The 16,535-nt window shown below is 39.9% G+C and overlaps 1 protein-coding gene across 1 annotated transcript; it reads left to right on the top strand.

Moving 5' to 3' along the window:
• Window positions 1-338: 338 nt before the first annotated feature.
• Window positions 339-16,535, top strand: LOC126597716 (uncharacterized). Its single transcript, XM_050264528.1, has 4 exons — window positions 339-1,090; window positions 2,126-2,984; window positions 8,650-9,509; window positions 15,940-16,535. Exons 2-4 carry the CDS (start codon window positions 2,136-2,138, stop codon window positions 15,947-15,949), a joined length of 1,719 nt encoding a protein of 572 aa, XP_050120485.1. The 5' UTR covers window positions 339-1,090; window positions 2,126-2,135; the 3' UTR covers window positions 15,950-16,535.

The raw sequence follows: 16,535 nt of genomic DNA, 5'->3' as shown, positions 1-16,535 counted from the left end.
AAAGAGTGAAAAGAAAAAAGTTTGTTAAAAAATGGTCCAAAACATTGAATTCAGCCCTAAGTGTTGCTTGAATCTTCCCTTTGTGTTTAAAAATTAATTTCTGCATTATTAAGTGAATTCCAAGTGTCTATTTCATTACTTTGCTTGCTATCGCTTTAAGAACGTTTGCTATCCCTATCCTTTCTTTGTTAGCCATTACCCCCAAGCCCCGTTACAACCCTTGACTTCAATCTTGAGTGTTGTGTGTTTCAATTCGTGGAGTTTGAAATTGGTATGAGCATATGGTGTCACTGATAGACGCATATTTATGCGAATTAGTTAACTAGTTTTCTTGCATTTACGTTATTAGTTCTTAGTTATTTTAGTACTTTAAGCCATTTTCGTGTGTTTGTAGGTCCAAAGGGCTAAGGTAGCAAGAAAGTGCATTTTGGAGCAGTTTTGAGCTTGGAATGGATTACATATGATATGAGCAAGATGGATGGACGAATTTGAAGACAAAAGAGGCTAGGAACATGCTAAAAATCTGGTGAAACAAATACAAGTTGCAAGAAGGGATAAATTTCTAGAAGGATTGGCCAAAACTTCACTCAAAACCATGCATACCCCATAAAATTCATCAATGCCGTGGCCTTCCCTTTGTTTTACTTCCACCAGATTTTTTAGTGATGATGCAATGCCTATCTCACTATGACATTTGAGTGGATGATGTAATGCTTAACTCACCATGACATTTGAGTGGATGATGCAATGCTTAACTCACCATGACATGTGAGTGGATGACTCAAAACCTACCCTCACCAACAATTCTCCACCTTGCCATGCCTTACCTACTTCATTCCACCAGATTTTTGCATTAAACATGTCCATCCTCTTCCTATAAATACCATGGCAGCAACCTCATTCAAATCATCCAGAAATTAACCATTCTCCAAGCCTTTCCTTGCCTCTCCTACATATCTAAACCCCTTCCCATCCATTCCTCCAAATAACCAACCCTTCAACATCATTCCAACCTTGTTGTGGCGGCAAGGAGAAGGAGAAAAGTCCTTGGACGCGCTTGCTATCCAACATGGATCGTTGGAACGTTTAGGTGCTTTCTTCCCTTTGTTTTTCAATGGTTAAATTTGTTTATCTTTGTTTTGTAATAATGAGGAACTAAACCCCCCTTGGCTAGGGGGGGATTCAAAACCATGTTTATGCTTGCTATATGATTTGATTACTTCCAATTGCGTTTCTTGATTTGTGAATTCAATTTACTTATCCGTTCGTATAAAAACTAATTTGTGTATGTTGGTTGAGAGTGCACGCTTAATTTTCATGCATGAATTTGACGCTAGAATATAAGGGAGTTTCACCTAATCGTTATGAACTTATATTCACAAGTAGTGAAGGTTGCTAGTCACAATCACGTTAAGTAAATTCTTGGCATAAGTTTCATGCAAATCATAGTAACGAGTGCCTCGTCAATGCTTATGTTTTTCATAGAACTTAATGATTCTTGCTTGTATCTCTATTATGCAATTCATGTAGGGAACTTGTAGGGAATGTTTTGGGTTGTCGTATGCAATCATCCAATCTAATAACTTGTTGAAAAACTAAGAGTTAATTAGTGCAATTCACGGTTAATTTGGGGCGTTGAGTATTCATAACTTATCGAAGAGCAATTGGAAATCATTTTGTATGCAAGCAAGACATGTGTGTAGAAGAACCCCTTAGCTAGCCTTCCATTATCCATTCAACCCAAATTTGTTTAAAATCTATTTAAGTTTTTAGTTTATTCGTTTTTACTTTCAACTTCACCAAACTCAAATCCCCCTTTTACTTTCTTGTTTTAAAGTCTTTTGTTTACATTTTTTTTGTTTCTTTTTGTTTTTGAGTCAGTTTAGAGGTTTTAGCAAGCCCTCCTAATCCCCGGTTTAGAACGATCCCTACTTACATACTTTGCTACAATTGTCAAAAAGAGGGTTTAATTTGTGTGCTTATTTAAATCGCATCAAATTTTGGCGCCGTTGCCGGGGATTAGCAACTTTGCTAATCCCTTTATTTTTGTTTTTGTTTATGTTTATATTGGTGTTTGTGTATTTTACTTTTGATTTTTGATTTATTTTTCTTTCTTTGATTTCAGGTACTAGTTTATGACTCGTAGTTCTCAACCAGTTCGTGCACATATATCGGAGTTTGACGGCAATTTTGAACGAACTTTGAGAAGGAAAAGGAAAGTACCAGAACCTAATCCACCTAGTTCTAGTTCTGAATCCGAATTTGAAGAAAAGGAGGAGGCAGAAAAAGACATGGAGGTTGACAATCGAACAATCAAAGAACTTTCAGCCTCGGGATTGGACAATGCCGCGCCTCTATGTATCCAATACCCCGCAGCAGCCCGAGGAAAGACAGAAGAATTTGAATTGAAGTCAAGCTTGTTACACCACATTCCGAAGTACCATGGGTTGTCCATGGAAGATCCTAACAAACACTTGAAAGAATTCGAGGTAGTGTGTTCGAGCATGACCCCCGTCAATGTCGATGGGAGTATTTTGAAGATGAAAGCCTTCCCTTTTTCTCTCTTGGAAAAGGCGAAGGATTGGTTGTACGAATTGGCGCCCGAAACCGTCACATCATGGGAAAGCATGAAACGGGCCTTCTTGGAGAAGTTTTTCCCAACTTCTCGAGTCATCCTCCTACGGAAAAGGATAAGTGGAATTCAACAAGAGGAAGGTGAATCTTTTCCTACTTATTATGAACGTTTTAAATCTCTTGTTGCTTCTTGTCCACAGCATCAGATGAAGGAGGAACTTCTTTTGCAATACTTCTACGAGGGGCTACTACCTATCGAACGTCAAATGCTAGATGCCTCGGCGGGAGGAGCCTTGGTGGACAAGACCCCCACGGCAGCAAAGACTTTAATTTCCAACCGTGCGTTGAATGCTCAACAATACGAAGGCGTTGGACAAAGGAGTAACCCACGACCACATCAAGTCAATGAGGTAAGTGCCATAACCGAACTTTAAAATCAAATGGCTAACCTTACTACTTTGCTTTCTCAGGTAGTGGAAGGTCCAAAAGTGCAAAACGTGGCAGCTTGTGGCGTGTGTTCCATGCAAGGCCACCTTACGGACAAGTGCCCACAATTGATAGAAAATGGAGGGTGGGAGACCCTCAATGCCGTGGGATTTGGCAACCAATACCAACCAAGGAATGACCCCTTTTCCAATACTTACAATCCCGGTTGGCGTGATCATCCAAATTTCAAATGGCGAGAACCCCAACAAGGCCAACAACAAAGCGGATTGAGGCAACAACCCCCGGGTTTCTATCAAAAGCCGTTTGCACCAACTCAACCCCAAGCACAACCTGCCCAAAAATCTGGTTCGTCTATTGATAATGATCAAATTTTTAATTTACTAACTTCTATGGCGCAGGGAATGCAAAATAGGGACAAAAAGGTGGACGAGTTGGAGAAACAAGTAGGGCAAATTGCCGAGTTCATGGGGCAGTTTCGAGAGCAAGGCAAGTTGCCTAGCTCAACCATTGCAAATCCAAAAGGAGGCTTTGAAACCGTCAATGCAATCATGTTGAGAAGTGGTACACAGGTTGGAGCCAAACCAAAATCATCCAAATCAAGTCACGATGAGGATAAAAAGTTGCTACAAGAGGAAGCACAGGGACCAAAACTCAGGGCCAAGGATGAACAATCCTTGCCACCACCATCTAGCCCTCCTAAGCCGTCCCAAACCACCAAGGTAAGTCCAAATTCGACTTTTTCTAGTTCCATTCCACTAAATGTGCCCTTTCCTGGCAGGTTTAGGCAATCAAAGAAGGAAGAAGCTGAGAAGGACATTCTAGAGACCTTTCGGAAAGTTCAAGTCAATATTCCGCTCCTTGATGCAATTAAGCAAGTCCCGAGGTATGCTCAGTTTTTAAAAGAACTTTGTACATCAAGGAGAAGGATTTCGAACAAAGAGGTGGTCCAAGTAAGTGAGAATGTTTCTGCCATGTTACAAAGGAAATTACCCCCTAAATGCAAAGATCCGGGTAGTTTTACAATTCCGTGCGTTATTGGCAAGACTAAGTTTGAACAATGCATGTTAGACTTAGGGGCTTCGATTAATGTTATGCCATACTCTATTTATGCATCTATGAACTTAGGTGAGCTTAAAAACGATGGTGTGATTATTCAATTAGCAGATCGTTCTAATGCATATCCAAAGGGTGTTTTGGAAGATGTGTTGGTGCAGGTGGGCAATTTGATTTTTCCAGCAAACTTTTACGTGCTTGACATGGAGGATTCACCCTATTCTACCCCATTGCCGATACTATTAGGGCGGCCCTTCATGAAGACAGCCCAAACCAAGATTGATGTGGCTAAGGGAGAGTTAACAATGGAGTTTGGTGATGAATTGATTAAATTCAAAGTTCCTGAATATGTTAAGAATCCTCATGATGTTCGTTCTTGTTTTGCAATAGATGTGATTAAACATGTGGGGAAGGAACATTCATGCGCACCAATCAAGAAAGATGTCCCTAGATGCATCATCGAAGAGGGTATTGGAGTGGAGCATACAAAGCATGTCATGGAGGATGTACCCCTCCATGCCGTGGCACCTAGTCAAGCTTAAACGGAGGTACCGTCCGGCTGGAAGACGTTAAAGAAAGCGCTTCGTGGGAGGCAACCCATGCATTCGACAAAGGAAGGCCTATAGAGCACTCCAATTCCAGATTTGCGTTCCTAAACCCTTCTCTTTGTTGTTTAATTAGTTTCTGCCATATTTAGTTTGTTAGTGTTTGTTTGTTTGTTTATGTGTTTTTGTGTTAGTTATGCTTTGAAACATTGAGGACAATGTTTGGTTTAAGTGTGGGGGGGTAACCAAAGTGTTTTGATGCAAATTCGTAGGGTTTTCTCACTCATACTTCCCAATGTTGTTTCTTGCTGTTTTAGGTGTTTTTAGGCTGTTTTGGTGAGTTTTAGTGTGTGCTGACTTATAACTCCGAAAATCACATAAAAATCTGAAAAATTGCTTTGCAAAACCCAAAAAGAGTTGTTTTTGTGTGTTTGTTTGTGTCTTAGGGTACCTTCCAACACAATGATGAGGATTTGGTTTGTAATTTCATGGCTGTTAAAAAGAGTGATTAACATGGATGAAAGTTTGATTTACTCTTTGTTTATGCTTGGTTGTGGTTATAACTTATGAATTTACATGCAATCTTAAAGGAAAAATCAGTTTTTGTAACATGCTTGAAGGAAAGAACTCAAACTAACGCTACAACCTTGTGAGACTTGAGCCTAAACGTTTATTTGGAGAGTTAATAATCTGTGATTTATTGTTTTCTAAGTCTTTGCATGATCTCATTATTCTTTGCTTGGTTACTACTTAGAAGGCGTTTCATCATTTAGTTCCAAATGCTAGAACTCATACCCATTTCATTCAAAGCATGTCATTGATTTGCATAACACATATTCAAGATAAAGTTGTGTAGTGACCACCACCATAACCAAAAAGCCGTGAATCCCCTATGTCATTATGTTTTGTACGTTTTAATCCCGTTGAGCTTTGTGAGCCTTTTCTTTGTAACCCACATTACCCTCACCTAGCTTAGATTAGGACCATCCATTAAGCTTGTTCTTAAAGCGTAGTAAAGCATGATTCAAATTGAATTCCTTTGTGGCAGAAAACAAGTGTGGGGGAAGTGTTTTTCATAAGGAATTATGTGCCATAGGCACGGGTAAAAAGAAAGAAAAAAGAAAAGAAAAATGTGAAAAGAATGCGAAAAGAGTTGAAAAGAAGTGAAAAAGAGTTCTAAAGTATTGTTTGATGAAGAAGGGGTCCAAAACAATGAATTCGACCCTAAGGAGTTGTTTAAATCTTCCCCTTGTGTTTTAAAGCTAATTTCTGCAATATAAGTAAATTCTAAGTCTCAATTTCATTACTTTGCTTACTATCACTTTAAGAACGTTTGTTTTCCTTATCCTTTCTTTGTTAGCCAATACCCCAAGCCCCGTTACAACCCTTGACTTCTATCTTGAGTGTTATATGTTTCAATTTGTGGAGATTGAACTTGGTATGAGCATATGGTCACTGGTTCTCGCATCTAAGTAGTAGCATTCCATTCATGAGATCATATCTCAACATGCTTATTAACTCTAGAAATTGTGTTCTTTGTTATACATATATGTGAGCATTCGTTTTTATATCTACATCAATTCTCTCACATATAACTAGTATAGGGTGTGTAGTTAGAAAATCTGAGTGAAAATAGAGTGCGTATCTTGTAAGGATTGAGGGAATTCTCTAAGGCATGTTACTACATTCAAAACATTGTTTTAATTGGTTAATTGTGAATTAGTAAGTAGTGACTATGATTAAGTATGTGCTTAAGTGTTAAATTGACTCAATTCTGTGGGAAATATAATCTTTAACATGTCATGTGCATTGGAAATCCCTGTAGCAAATGTTGGAAGGTTAGGTTATGTTTTATTTGTTTTATTTTGCTCGAGGACTAGCAATAGCTAAGTGTGGGGGAATTTGATAGACGCATATTTATGCGACTTAGTTAACTAGTTTTCTTGCATTTACGTTATTAGTTCTTAGTTATTTTAGTACTTTAAGTCATTTTCGTGTGTTTGTAGGTCCAAAGGGCTAAGGTAGCAAGAAAGTGCATTTTGGAGCAGTTTTGAGCTTGGAATGGATTACTTATGATATGAGCAAGATGGATGGACGAATTTGAAGAAAAAAGAGGCTAGGAACATGCTAAAAATCTGGTGAAACAAATACAAGTTGCAAGAACGGATAAATTTCTAGAAGGATTGGCCAAAACTTCACTCAAAACCATGCATACCCCATAAAATTCATCAATGCCGTGGCCTTCCCTTTGTTTTACTTCCACCAGATTTTTTAGTGATGATGCAATGCCTATCTCACTATGACATTTGAGTGGATGATGTAATGCTTAACTCACCATGACATTTGAGTGGATGATGCAATGCTTAACTCACCATGACATGTGAGTGGATGACTCAAAACCTACCCTCACCAACAATTCTCCACCTTGCCATGCCTTACCTACTTCATTCCACCAGATTTTTGCATTAAACATGTCCATCCTCTTCCTATAAATACCATGGCAGCAACCTCATTCAAATCATCCAGAAATTAACCATTCTCCAAGCCTTTCCTTGCCTCTCCTACATATCTAAACCCCTTCCCATCCATTCCTCCAAATAACCAACCCTTCAACATCATTCCAACCTTGTTGTGGCGGCAAGGAGAAGGAGAAAAGTCCTTGGACGCGCTTGCTATCCAACATGGATCGTTGGAACGTTTAGGTGCTTTCTTCCCTTTGTTTTTCAATGGTTAAATTTGTTTATCTTTGTTTTGTAATAATGAAGAACTAAACCCCCCTTGGCTAGGGGGGGATTCAAAACCATGTTTATGCTTGCTATATGATTTGATTACTTCCAATTGCGTTTCTTGATTTGTGAATTCAATTTACTTATCCGTTCGTATAAAAACTAATTTGTGTATGTTGGTTGAGAGTGCACGCTTAATTTTCATGCATGAATTTGACGCTAGAATATAAGGGAGTTTCACCTAATCGTTATGAACTTATATTCACAAGTAGTGAAGGTTGCTAGTCACAATCACGTTAAGTAAATTCTTGGCATAAGTTTCATGCAAATCATAGTAACGAGTGCCTCGTCAATGCTTATGTTTTTCATAGAACTTAATGATTCTTGCTTGTATCTCTATTATGCAATTCATGTAGGGAACTTGTAGGGAGTGTTTTGGGTTGTCGTATGCAATCATCCAATCTAATAACTTGTTGAAAAACTGAGAGTTAATTAGTGCAATTCACGGTTAATTTGGGGCGTTGAGATTTAAAATTTATTGAAAGAACAACTGAAAATCAATTTAGGTTGCATATGTGTCATGTGTGGAGAAGAACCCTCTAGCTAGTCTGTCACCTATCATCCAATACCCCGCAGCAGCCTGAGGAAAGACAGAAGAATTTGAATTGAAGTCAAGCTTGTTACACCACATTCCGAAGTACCATGGGTTGTCCATGGAAGATCCTAACAAACACTTGAAAGAATTCGAGGTGGTGTGTTCGAGCATGACCCCTGTCAATGTCGATGGGAGTATTTTGAAGATGAAAGCCTTCCCTTTCTCTCTCTTGGAAAAGGCGAAGGATTGGTTGTACGAATTGGCGCCCGGAACCGTCACATCATGGGAAATCATGAAACGGGCTTTCTTGGAGAAGTTTTTCCCAACTTCTCGAGTCATCCTCCTACGGAAAAGGATAAGTGGAATTCAACAAGAGGAAGGTGAATCTTTTCCTACTTATTATGAACGTTTTAAATCTCTTGTTGCTTCTTGTCCACAGCATCAGATGAAGGAGGAACTTCTTTTGCAATACTTCTACGAGGGGCTACTACCTATCGAACGTCAAATGCTAGATGCCTCGGCGGGAGGAGCCTTGGTGGACAAGACCCCCACGGCAGCAAAGACTTTAATTTCCAACCGTGCGTTGAATGCTCAACAATACGAAGGGGTTGGACAATGGAGTAACCCACGACCACATCAAGTCAATGAGGTAAGTGCCATAACCGAACTTCAAAATCAAATTGCTAACCTTACTACTTTGCTTTCTCAGGTAGTGGAAGGTCCAAAAGTGCAAAACGTGGCAGCTTGTGGCGTGTGTTCCATGCAAGGCCACCTTACGGACAAGTGCCCACAGTTGATAGAAAATGGAGGGTGGGAGACCCTCAATGCCGTGGGATTTGGCAACCAATACCAACCAAGGAATGACCCCTTTTCCAATACTTACAATCCCGGTTGGCGTGATCATCCAAATTTCAAATGGCGAGAACCCCAACAAGGCCAACAACAAAGTGGATTGAGGCAACAACCCCCGGGTTTCTATCAAAAGCCGTTTGCACCAACTCAACCCCAAGCACAACCTGCCCAAAAATCAGGTTCGTCTATTGATAATGATCAAATTTTTAATTTACTAACTTCTATGGCGCATGGAATGCAAAATAGGGACAAAAAGGTGGACGAGTTGGAGAAACAAGTAGGGCAAATTGCCGAGTTCATGGGGCAGTTTCGAGAGCAAGGCAAGTTGCCTAGCTCAACCATTGCAAATCCAAAAGGAGGCTTTGAAACCGTCAATGCAATCATGTTGAGAAGTGGTACACAGGTTGGAGCCAAACCAAAATCATCCAAATCAAGTCACGATGAGGATGAAAAGTTGCTACAAGAGGAAGCACATGGACCAAAACTCAGGGCCAAGGATGAACAATCCTTGCCACCACCATCTAGCCCTCCTAAGCCGTCCCAAACCACCAAGGTAAGTCCAAATTCGACTTTTTCTAGTTCCATTCCACTAAATGTGCCCTTTCCTGGCAGGTTTAGGCAATCAAAGAAGGAAGAAGCCGAGAAGGACATTCTAGAGACCTTTCGGAAAGTTCAAGTCAATATTCCGCTCCTTGATGCAATTAAGCAAGTCCCGAGGTATGCTCAGTTTTTAGAAGAACTTTGTACATCAAGGAGAAGGATTTCGAACAAAGAGGTGGTCCAAGTAAGTGAGAATGTTTCTGCCATGTTACAAAGGAAATTACCCCCTAAATGCAAAGATCCGGGTAGTTTTACAATTCCGTGCGTTATTGGCAAGACTAAGTTTGAACAATGCATGTTAGACTTAGGGGCTTCGATTAATGTTATGCCATACTCTATTTATGCATCTATGAACTTAGGTGAGCTTAAAAACGATGGTGTGATTATTCAATTAGCCGATCGTTCTAATGCATATCCAAAGGGTGTTTTGGAAGATGTGTTGGTGCAGGTGGGCAATTTGATTTTTCCAGCGGACTTTTACGTGCTTGACATGGAGGATTCACCCTATTCTACCCCATTGCCGATACTATTAGGGCGGCCTTTCATGAAGACAGCCCAAACCAAGATTGATGTGGCTAAGGGAGAGTTAACAATGGAGTTTGGTGATGAATTGATTAAATTCAAAGTTCCTAAATATGTTAAGAATCCTCATGATGTTCGTTCTTGTTTTGCAATAGATGTGATTAAACATGTGGGGAAGGAACATTCATGCGCACCAATCAAGAAGGATGTCCCTAGATGCATCATCGAAGAGGGTATTGGAGTGGAGCATACAAAACATGTCATTACACCCAAAATACCAAATCTGGCCGAGAGCACCACCTTTGCTGCCCCTTTTGAGTCTTCATCTACATGCATTGGTAAGCCTCCTCCTCTAATTCCAATTCCCATTACCACTAATAGGTTATTGCCTTCTGTGGTGCAGGTACCAAATCGAATCCATGATTATGGGAGTTTTTACTTTGACCTTGGGAAGCTCAATGCCACAATCTGGGACCATCATTATCCACTGCCATACATAGACCCAATGCATGAGTATTTCAAGGAGCATGTCATGGAGGATGTACCCCTCCATGCCGTGGCACCTAGTCAAGCTTAAACGGAGGTACCGTCCGGCTGGAAGACGTTAAAGAAAGCGCTTCGTGGGAGGCAACCCATGCATTCGACAAAGGAAGGCCTAGAGAGCACTCCAATTCCAGATTTGCGTTCCTAAACCCTTCTCTTTGTTGTTTAATTAGTTTCTGCCATATTTAGTTTGTTAGTGTTTGTTTGTTTGTTTATGTGTTTTTGTGTTAGTTATGCTTTGAAACATTGAGGACAATGTTTGGTTTAAGTGTGGGGGGGGTAACCAAAGTGTTTTGATGCAAATTCGTAGGGTTTTCTCACTCATACTTCCCAATGTTGTTTCTTGCTGTTTTTAGGTGTTTTTAGGCTGTTTTGGTGAGTTTTAGTGTGTGCTAACTTATAACTCCGAAAATCACATAAAAATTTGAAAAATTGCTTTGCAAAACCCAAAAAGAGTTGTTTTTGTGTGTTTGTTTTTGGGTACCTTCCAACACAATGATGAGGATTTGGTTTGTAATTTCCTGGCTATTAAAGAGAGTGATTAACATGGATGAAAGTTTGATTTACTCTTTGTTTATGCTTGGTTGTGGTTATAACTTATGAATTTACATGCAATCTTAAAGGAAAAATCAGTTTTTGTAACATGCTTGAAGGAAAGAACTCAAACTAACGCTACAACCTTGTGAGACTTGAGCCTAAACGTTTATTTGGAGAGTTAATAATCTGTGATTTATTGTTTTCTAAGTCGTTGCATGATCTCATTATTCTTTGCTTGGTTACTACTTAGAAGGCGTTTCATCATTTAGTTCCAAATGCTAGAACTCATACCCATTTCATTCAAAGCATGTCATTGATTTGCATAACACATATTCAAGATAAAGTTGTGTAGTGACCACCACCATAACCAAAAAGCCGTGAATCCCCTATGTCATTATGTTTTGTACGTTTTAATCCCGTTGAGCTTTGTGAGCCTTTTCTTTGTAACCCACATTACCCTCACCTAGCTTAGATTAGGACCATCCATTAAGCTTGTTCTTAAAGCGTAGTAAAGCATGATTCAAATTGAATTCCTTTGTGGCAGAAAACAAGTGTGGGGGAAGTGTTTTTCATAAGGAATTATGTGCCATAGGCACGGGTAAAAAGAAAGAAAAAAGAAAAGAAAAATGTGAAAAGAATGCGAAAAGAGTTGAAAAGAAGTGAAAAAGAGTTCTAAAGTATTGTTTGATGAAGAAGGGGTCCAAAACAATGAATTCGACCCTAAGGAGTTGTTTAAATCTTCCCCTTGTGTTTTAAAGCTAATTTCTGCAATATAAGTAAATTCTAAGTCTCAATTTCATTACTTTGCTTACTATCACTTTAAGAACGTTTGTTTTCCTTATCCTTTCTTTGTTAGCCAATACCCCAAGCCCCGTTACAACCCTTGACTTCTATCTTGAGTGTTATGTGTTTCAATTTGTGGAGATTGAACTTGGTATGAGCATATGGTCACTGGTTCTCGCATCTAAGTAGTAGCATTCCATTCATGAGATCATATCTCAACATGCTTATTAACTCTAGAAATTGTGTTCTTTGTTATACATATATGTGAGCATTCGTTTTTATATCTACATCAATTCTCTCACATATAACTAGTATAGGGTGTGTAGTTAGAAAATCTGAGTGAAAATAGAGTGCGTATCTTGTAAGGATTGAGGGAATTCTCTAAGGCATGTTACTACATTCAAAACATTGTTTTAATTGGTTAATTGTGAATTAGTAAGTAGTGACTATGATTAAGTATGTGCTTAAGTGTTAAATTGACTCAATTCTGTGGGAAATATAATCTTTAACATGTCATGTGCATTGGAAATCCCTGTAGCAAATGTTGGAAGGTTAGGTTATGTTTTATTTGTTTTATTTTGCTCGAGGACTAGCAATAGCTAAGTGTGGGGGAATTTGATAGACGCATATTTATGCGACTTAGTTAACTAGTTTTCTTGCATTTACGTTATTAGTTCTTAGTTATTTTAGTACTTTAAGTCATTTTCGTGTGTTTGTAGGTCCAAAGGGCTAAGGTAGCAAGAAAGTGCATTTTGGAGCAGTTTTGAGCTTGGAATGGATTACTTATGATATGAGCAAGATGGATGGACGAATTTGAAGAAAAAAGAGGCTAGGAACATGCTAAAAATCTGGTGAAACAAATACAAGTTGCAAGAACGGATAAATTTCTAGAAGGATTGGCCAAAACTTCACTCAAAACCATGCATACCCCATAAAATTCATCAATGCCGTGGCCTTCCCTTTGTTTTACTTCCACCAGATTTTTTAGTGATGATGCAATGCCTATCTCACTATGACATTTGAGTGGATGATGTAATGCTTAACTCACCATGACATTTGAGTGGATGATGCAATGCTTAACTCACCATGACATGTGAGTGGATGACTCAAAACCTACCCTCACCAACAATTCTCCACCTTGCCATGCCTTACCTACTTCATTCCACCAGATTTTTGCATTAAACATGTCCATCCTCTTCCTATAAATACCATGGCAGCAACCTCATTCAAATCATCCAGAAATTAACCATTCTCCAAGCCTTTCCTTGCCTCTCCTACATATCTAAACCCCTTCCCATCCATTCCTCCAAATAACCAACCCTTCAACATCATTCCAACCTTGTTGTGGCGGCAAGGAGAAGGAGAAAAGTCCTTGGACGCGCTTGCTATCCAACATGGATCGTTGGAACGTTTAGGTGCTTTCTTCCCTTTGTTTTTTAATGGTTAAATTTGTTTATCTTTGTTTTGTAATAATGAAGAACTAAACCCCCCTTGGCTAGGGGGGGATTCAAAACCATGTTTATGCTTGCTATATGATTTGATTACTTCCAATTGCGTTTCTTGATTTGTGAATTCAATTTACTTATCCGTTCGTATAAAAACTAATTTGTGTATGTTGGTTGAGAGTGCACGCTTAATTTTCATGCATGAATTTGACGCTAGAATATAAGGGAGTTTCACCTAATCGTTATGAACTTATATTCACAAGTAGTGAAGGTTGCTAGTCACAATCACGTTAAGTAAATTCTTGGCATAAGTTTCATGCAAATCATAGTAACGAGTGCCTCGTCAATGCTTATGTTTTTCATAGAACTTAATGATTCTTGCTTGTATCTCTATTATGCAATTCATGTAGGGAACTTGTAGGGAGTGTTTTGGGTTGTCGTATGCAATCATCCAATCTAATAACTTGTTGAAAAACTGAGAGTTAATTAGTGCAATTCACGGTTAATTTGGGGCGTTGAGATTTAAAATTTATTGAAAGAACAACTGAAAATCAATTTAGGTTGCATATGTGTCATGTGTGGAGAAGAACCCTCTAGCTAGTCTGTCACCTATCATCCAATACCCCGCAGCAGCCTGAGGAAAGACAGAAGAATTTGAATTGAAGTCAAGCTTGTTACACCACATTCCGAAGTACCATGGGTTGTCCATGGAAGATCCTAACAAACACTTGAAAGAATTCGAGGTGGTGTGTTCGAGCATGACCCCTGTCAATGTCGATGGGAGTATTTTGAAGATGAAAGCCTTCCCTTTCTCTCTCTTGGAAAAGGCGAAGGATTGGTTGTACGAATTGGCGCCCGGAACCGTCACATCATGGGAAATCATGAAACGGGCTTTCTTGGAGAAGTTTTTCCCAACTTCTCGAGTCATCCTCCTACGGAAAAGGATAAGTGGAATTCAACAAGAGGAAGGTGAATCTTTTCCTACTTATTATGAACGTTTTAAATCTCTTGTTGCTTCTTGTCCACAGCATCAGATGAAGGAGGAACTTCTTTTGCAATACTTCTACGAGGGGCTACTACCTATCGAACGTCAAATGCTAGATGCCTCGGCGGGAGGAGCCTTGGTGGACAAGACCCCCACGGCAGCAAAGACTTTAATTTCCAACCGTGCGTTGAATGCTCAACAATACGAAGGGGTTGGACAATGGAGTAACCCACGACCACATCAAGTCAATGAGGTAAGTGCCATAACCGAACTTCAAAATCAAATTGCTAACCTTACTACTTTGCTTTCTCAGGTAGTGGAAGGTCCAAAAGTGCAAAACGTGGCAGCTTGTGGCGTGTGTTCCATGCAAGGCCACCTTACGGACAAGTGCCCACAGTTGATAGAAAATGGAGGGTGGGAGACCCTCAATGCCGTGGGATTTGGCAACCAATACCAACCAAGGAATGACCCCTTTTCCAATACTTACAATCCCGGTTGGCGTGATCATCCAAATTTCAAATGGCGAGAACCCCAACAAGGCCAACAACAAAGTGGATTGAGGCAACAACCCCCGGGTTTCTATCAAAAGCCGTTTGCACCAACTCAACCCCAAGCACAACCTGCCCAAAAATCAGGTTCGTCTATTGATAATGATCAAATTTTTAATTTACTAACTTCTATGGCGCATGGAATGCAAAATAGGGACAAAAAGGTGGACGAGTTGGAGAAACAAGTAGGGCAAATTGCCGAGTTCATGGGGCAGTTTCGAGAGCAAGGCAAGTTGCCTAGCTCAACCATTGCAAATCCAAAAGGAGGCTTTGAAACCGTCAATGCAATCATGTTGAGAAGTGGTACACAGGTTGGAGCCAAACCAAAATCATCCAAATCAAGTCACGATGAGGATGAAAAGTTGCTACAAGAGGAAGCACATGGACCAAAACTCAGGGCCAAGGATGAACAATCCTTGCCACCACCATCTAGCCCTCCTAAGCCGTCCCAAACCACCAAGGTAAGTCCAAATTCGACTTTTTCTAGTTCCATTCCACTAAATGTGCCCTTTCCTGGCAGGTTTAGGCAATCAAAGAAGGAAGAAGCCGAGAAGGACATTCTAGAGACCTTTCGGAAAGTTCAAGTCAATATTCCGCTCCTTGATGCAATTAAGCAAGTCCCGAGGTATGCTCAGTTTTTAGAAGAACTTTGTACATCAAGGAGAAGGATTTCGAACAAAGAGGTGGTCCAAGTAAGTGAGAATGTTTCTGCCATGTTACAAAGGAAATTACCCCCTAAATGCAAAGATCCGGGTAGTTTTACAATTCCGTGCGTTATTGGCAAGACTAAGTTTGAACAATGCATGTTAGACTTAGGGGCTTCGATTAATGTTATGCCATACTCTATTTATGCATCTATGAACTTAGGTGAGCTTAAAAACGATGGTGTGATTATTCAATTAGCCGATCGTTCTAATGCATATCCAAAGGGTGTTTTGGAAGATGTGTTGGTGCAGGTGGGCAATTTGATTTTTCCAGCGGACTTTTACGTGCTTGACATGGAGGATTCACCCTATTCTACCCCATTGCCGATACTATTAGGGCGGCCTTTCATGAAGACAGCCCAAACCAAGATTGATGTGGCTAAGGGAGAGTTAACAATGGAGTTTGGTGATGAATTGATTAAATTCAAAGTTCCTAATATGTTAAGAATCCTCATGATGTTCGTTCTTGTTTTGCAATAGATGTGATTAAACATGTGGGGAAGGAACATTCATGCGCACCAATCAAGAAGGATGTCCCTAGATGCATCATCGAAGAGGGTATTGGAGTGGAGCATACAAAACATGTCATTACACCCAAAATACCAAATCTGGCCGAGAGCACCACCTTTGCTGCCCCTTTTGAGTCTTCATCTACATGCATTGGTAAGCCTCCTCCTCTAATTCCAATTCCCATTACCACTAATAGGTTATTGCCTTCTGTGGTGCAGGTACCAAATCGAATCCATGATTATGGGAGTTTTTACTTTGACCTTGGGAAGCTCAATGCCACAATCTGGGACCATCATTATCCACTGCCATACATAGACCCAATGCATGAGTATTTCAAGGAGCATGTCATGGAGGATGTACCCCTCCATGCCGTGGCACCTAGTCAAGCTTAAACGGAGGTACCGTCCGGCTGGAAGACGTTAAAGAAAGCGCTTCGTGGGAGGCAACCCATGCATTCGACAAAGGAAGGCCTAGAGAGCACTCCAATTCCAGATTTGCGTTCCTAAACCCTTCTCTTTGTTGTTTAATTAGTTTCTGCCATATTTAGTTTGTTAGTGTTTGTTTGT

The sequence above is a fragment of the Malus sylvestris genome, chromosome 13 (assembly GCF_916048215.2).
Source record: "Malus sylvestris chromosome 13, drMalSylv7.2, whole genome shotgun sequence".
Lineage (NCBI taxonomy): Eukaryota > Viridiplantae > Streptophyta > Magnoliopsida > Rosales > Rosaceae > Malus > Malus sylvestris.
The sequence above is the reverse complement of the archived record's forward strand: the minus strand, read 5'-3'. Positions and strand labels throughout refer to the sequence as shown.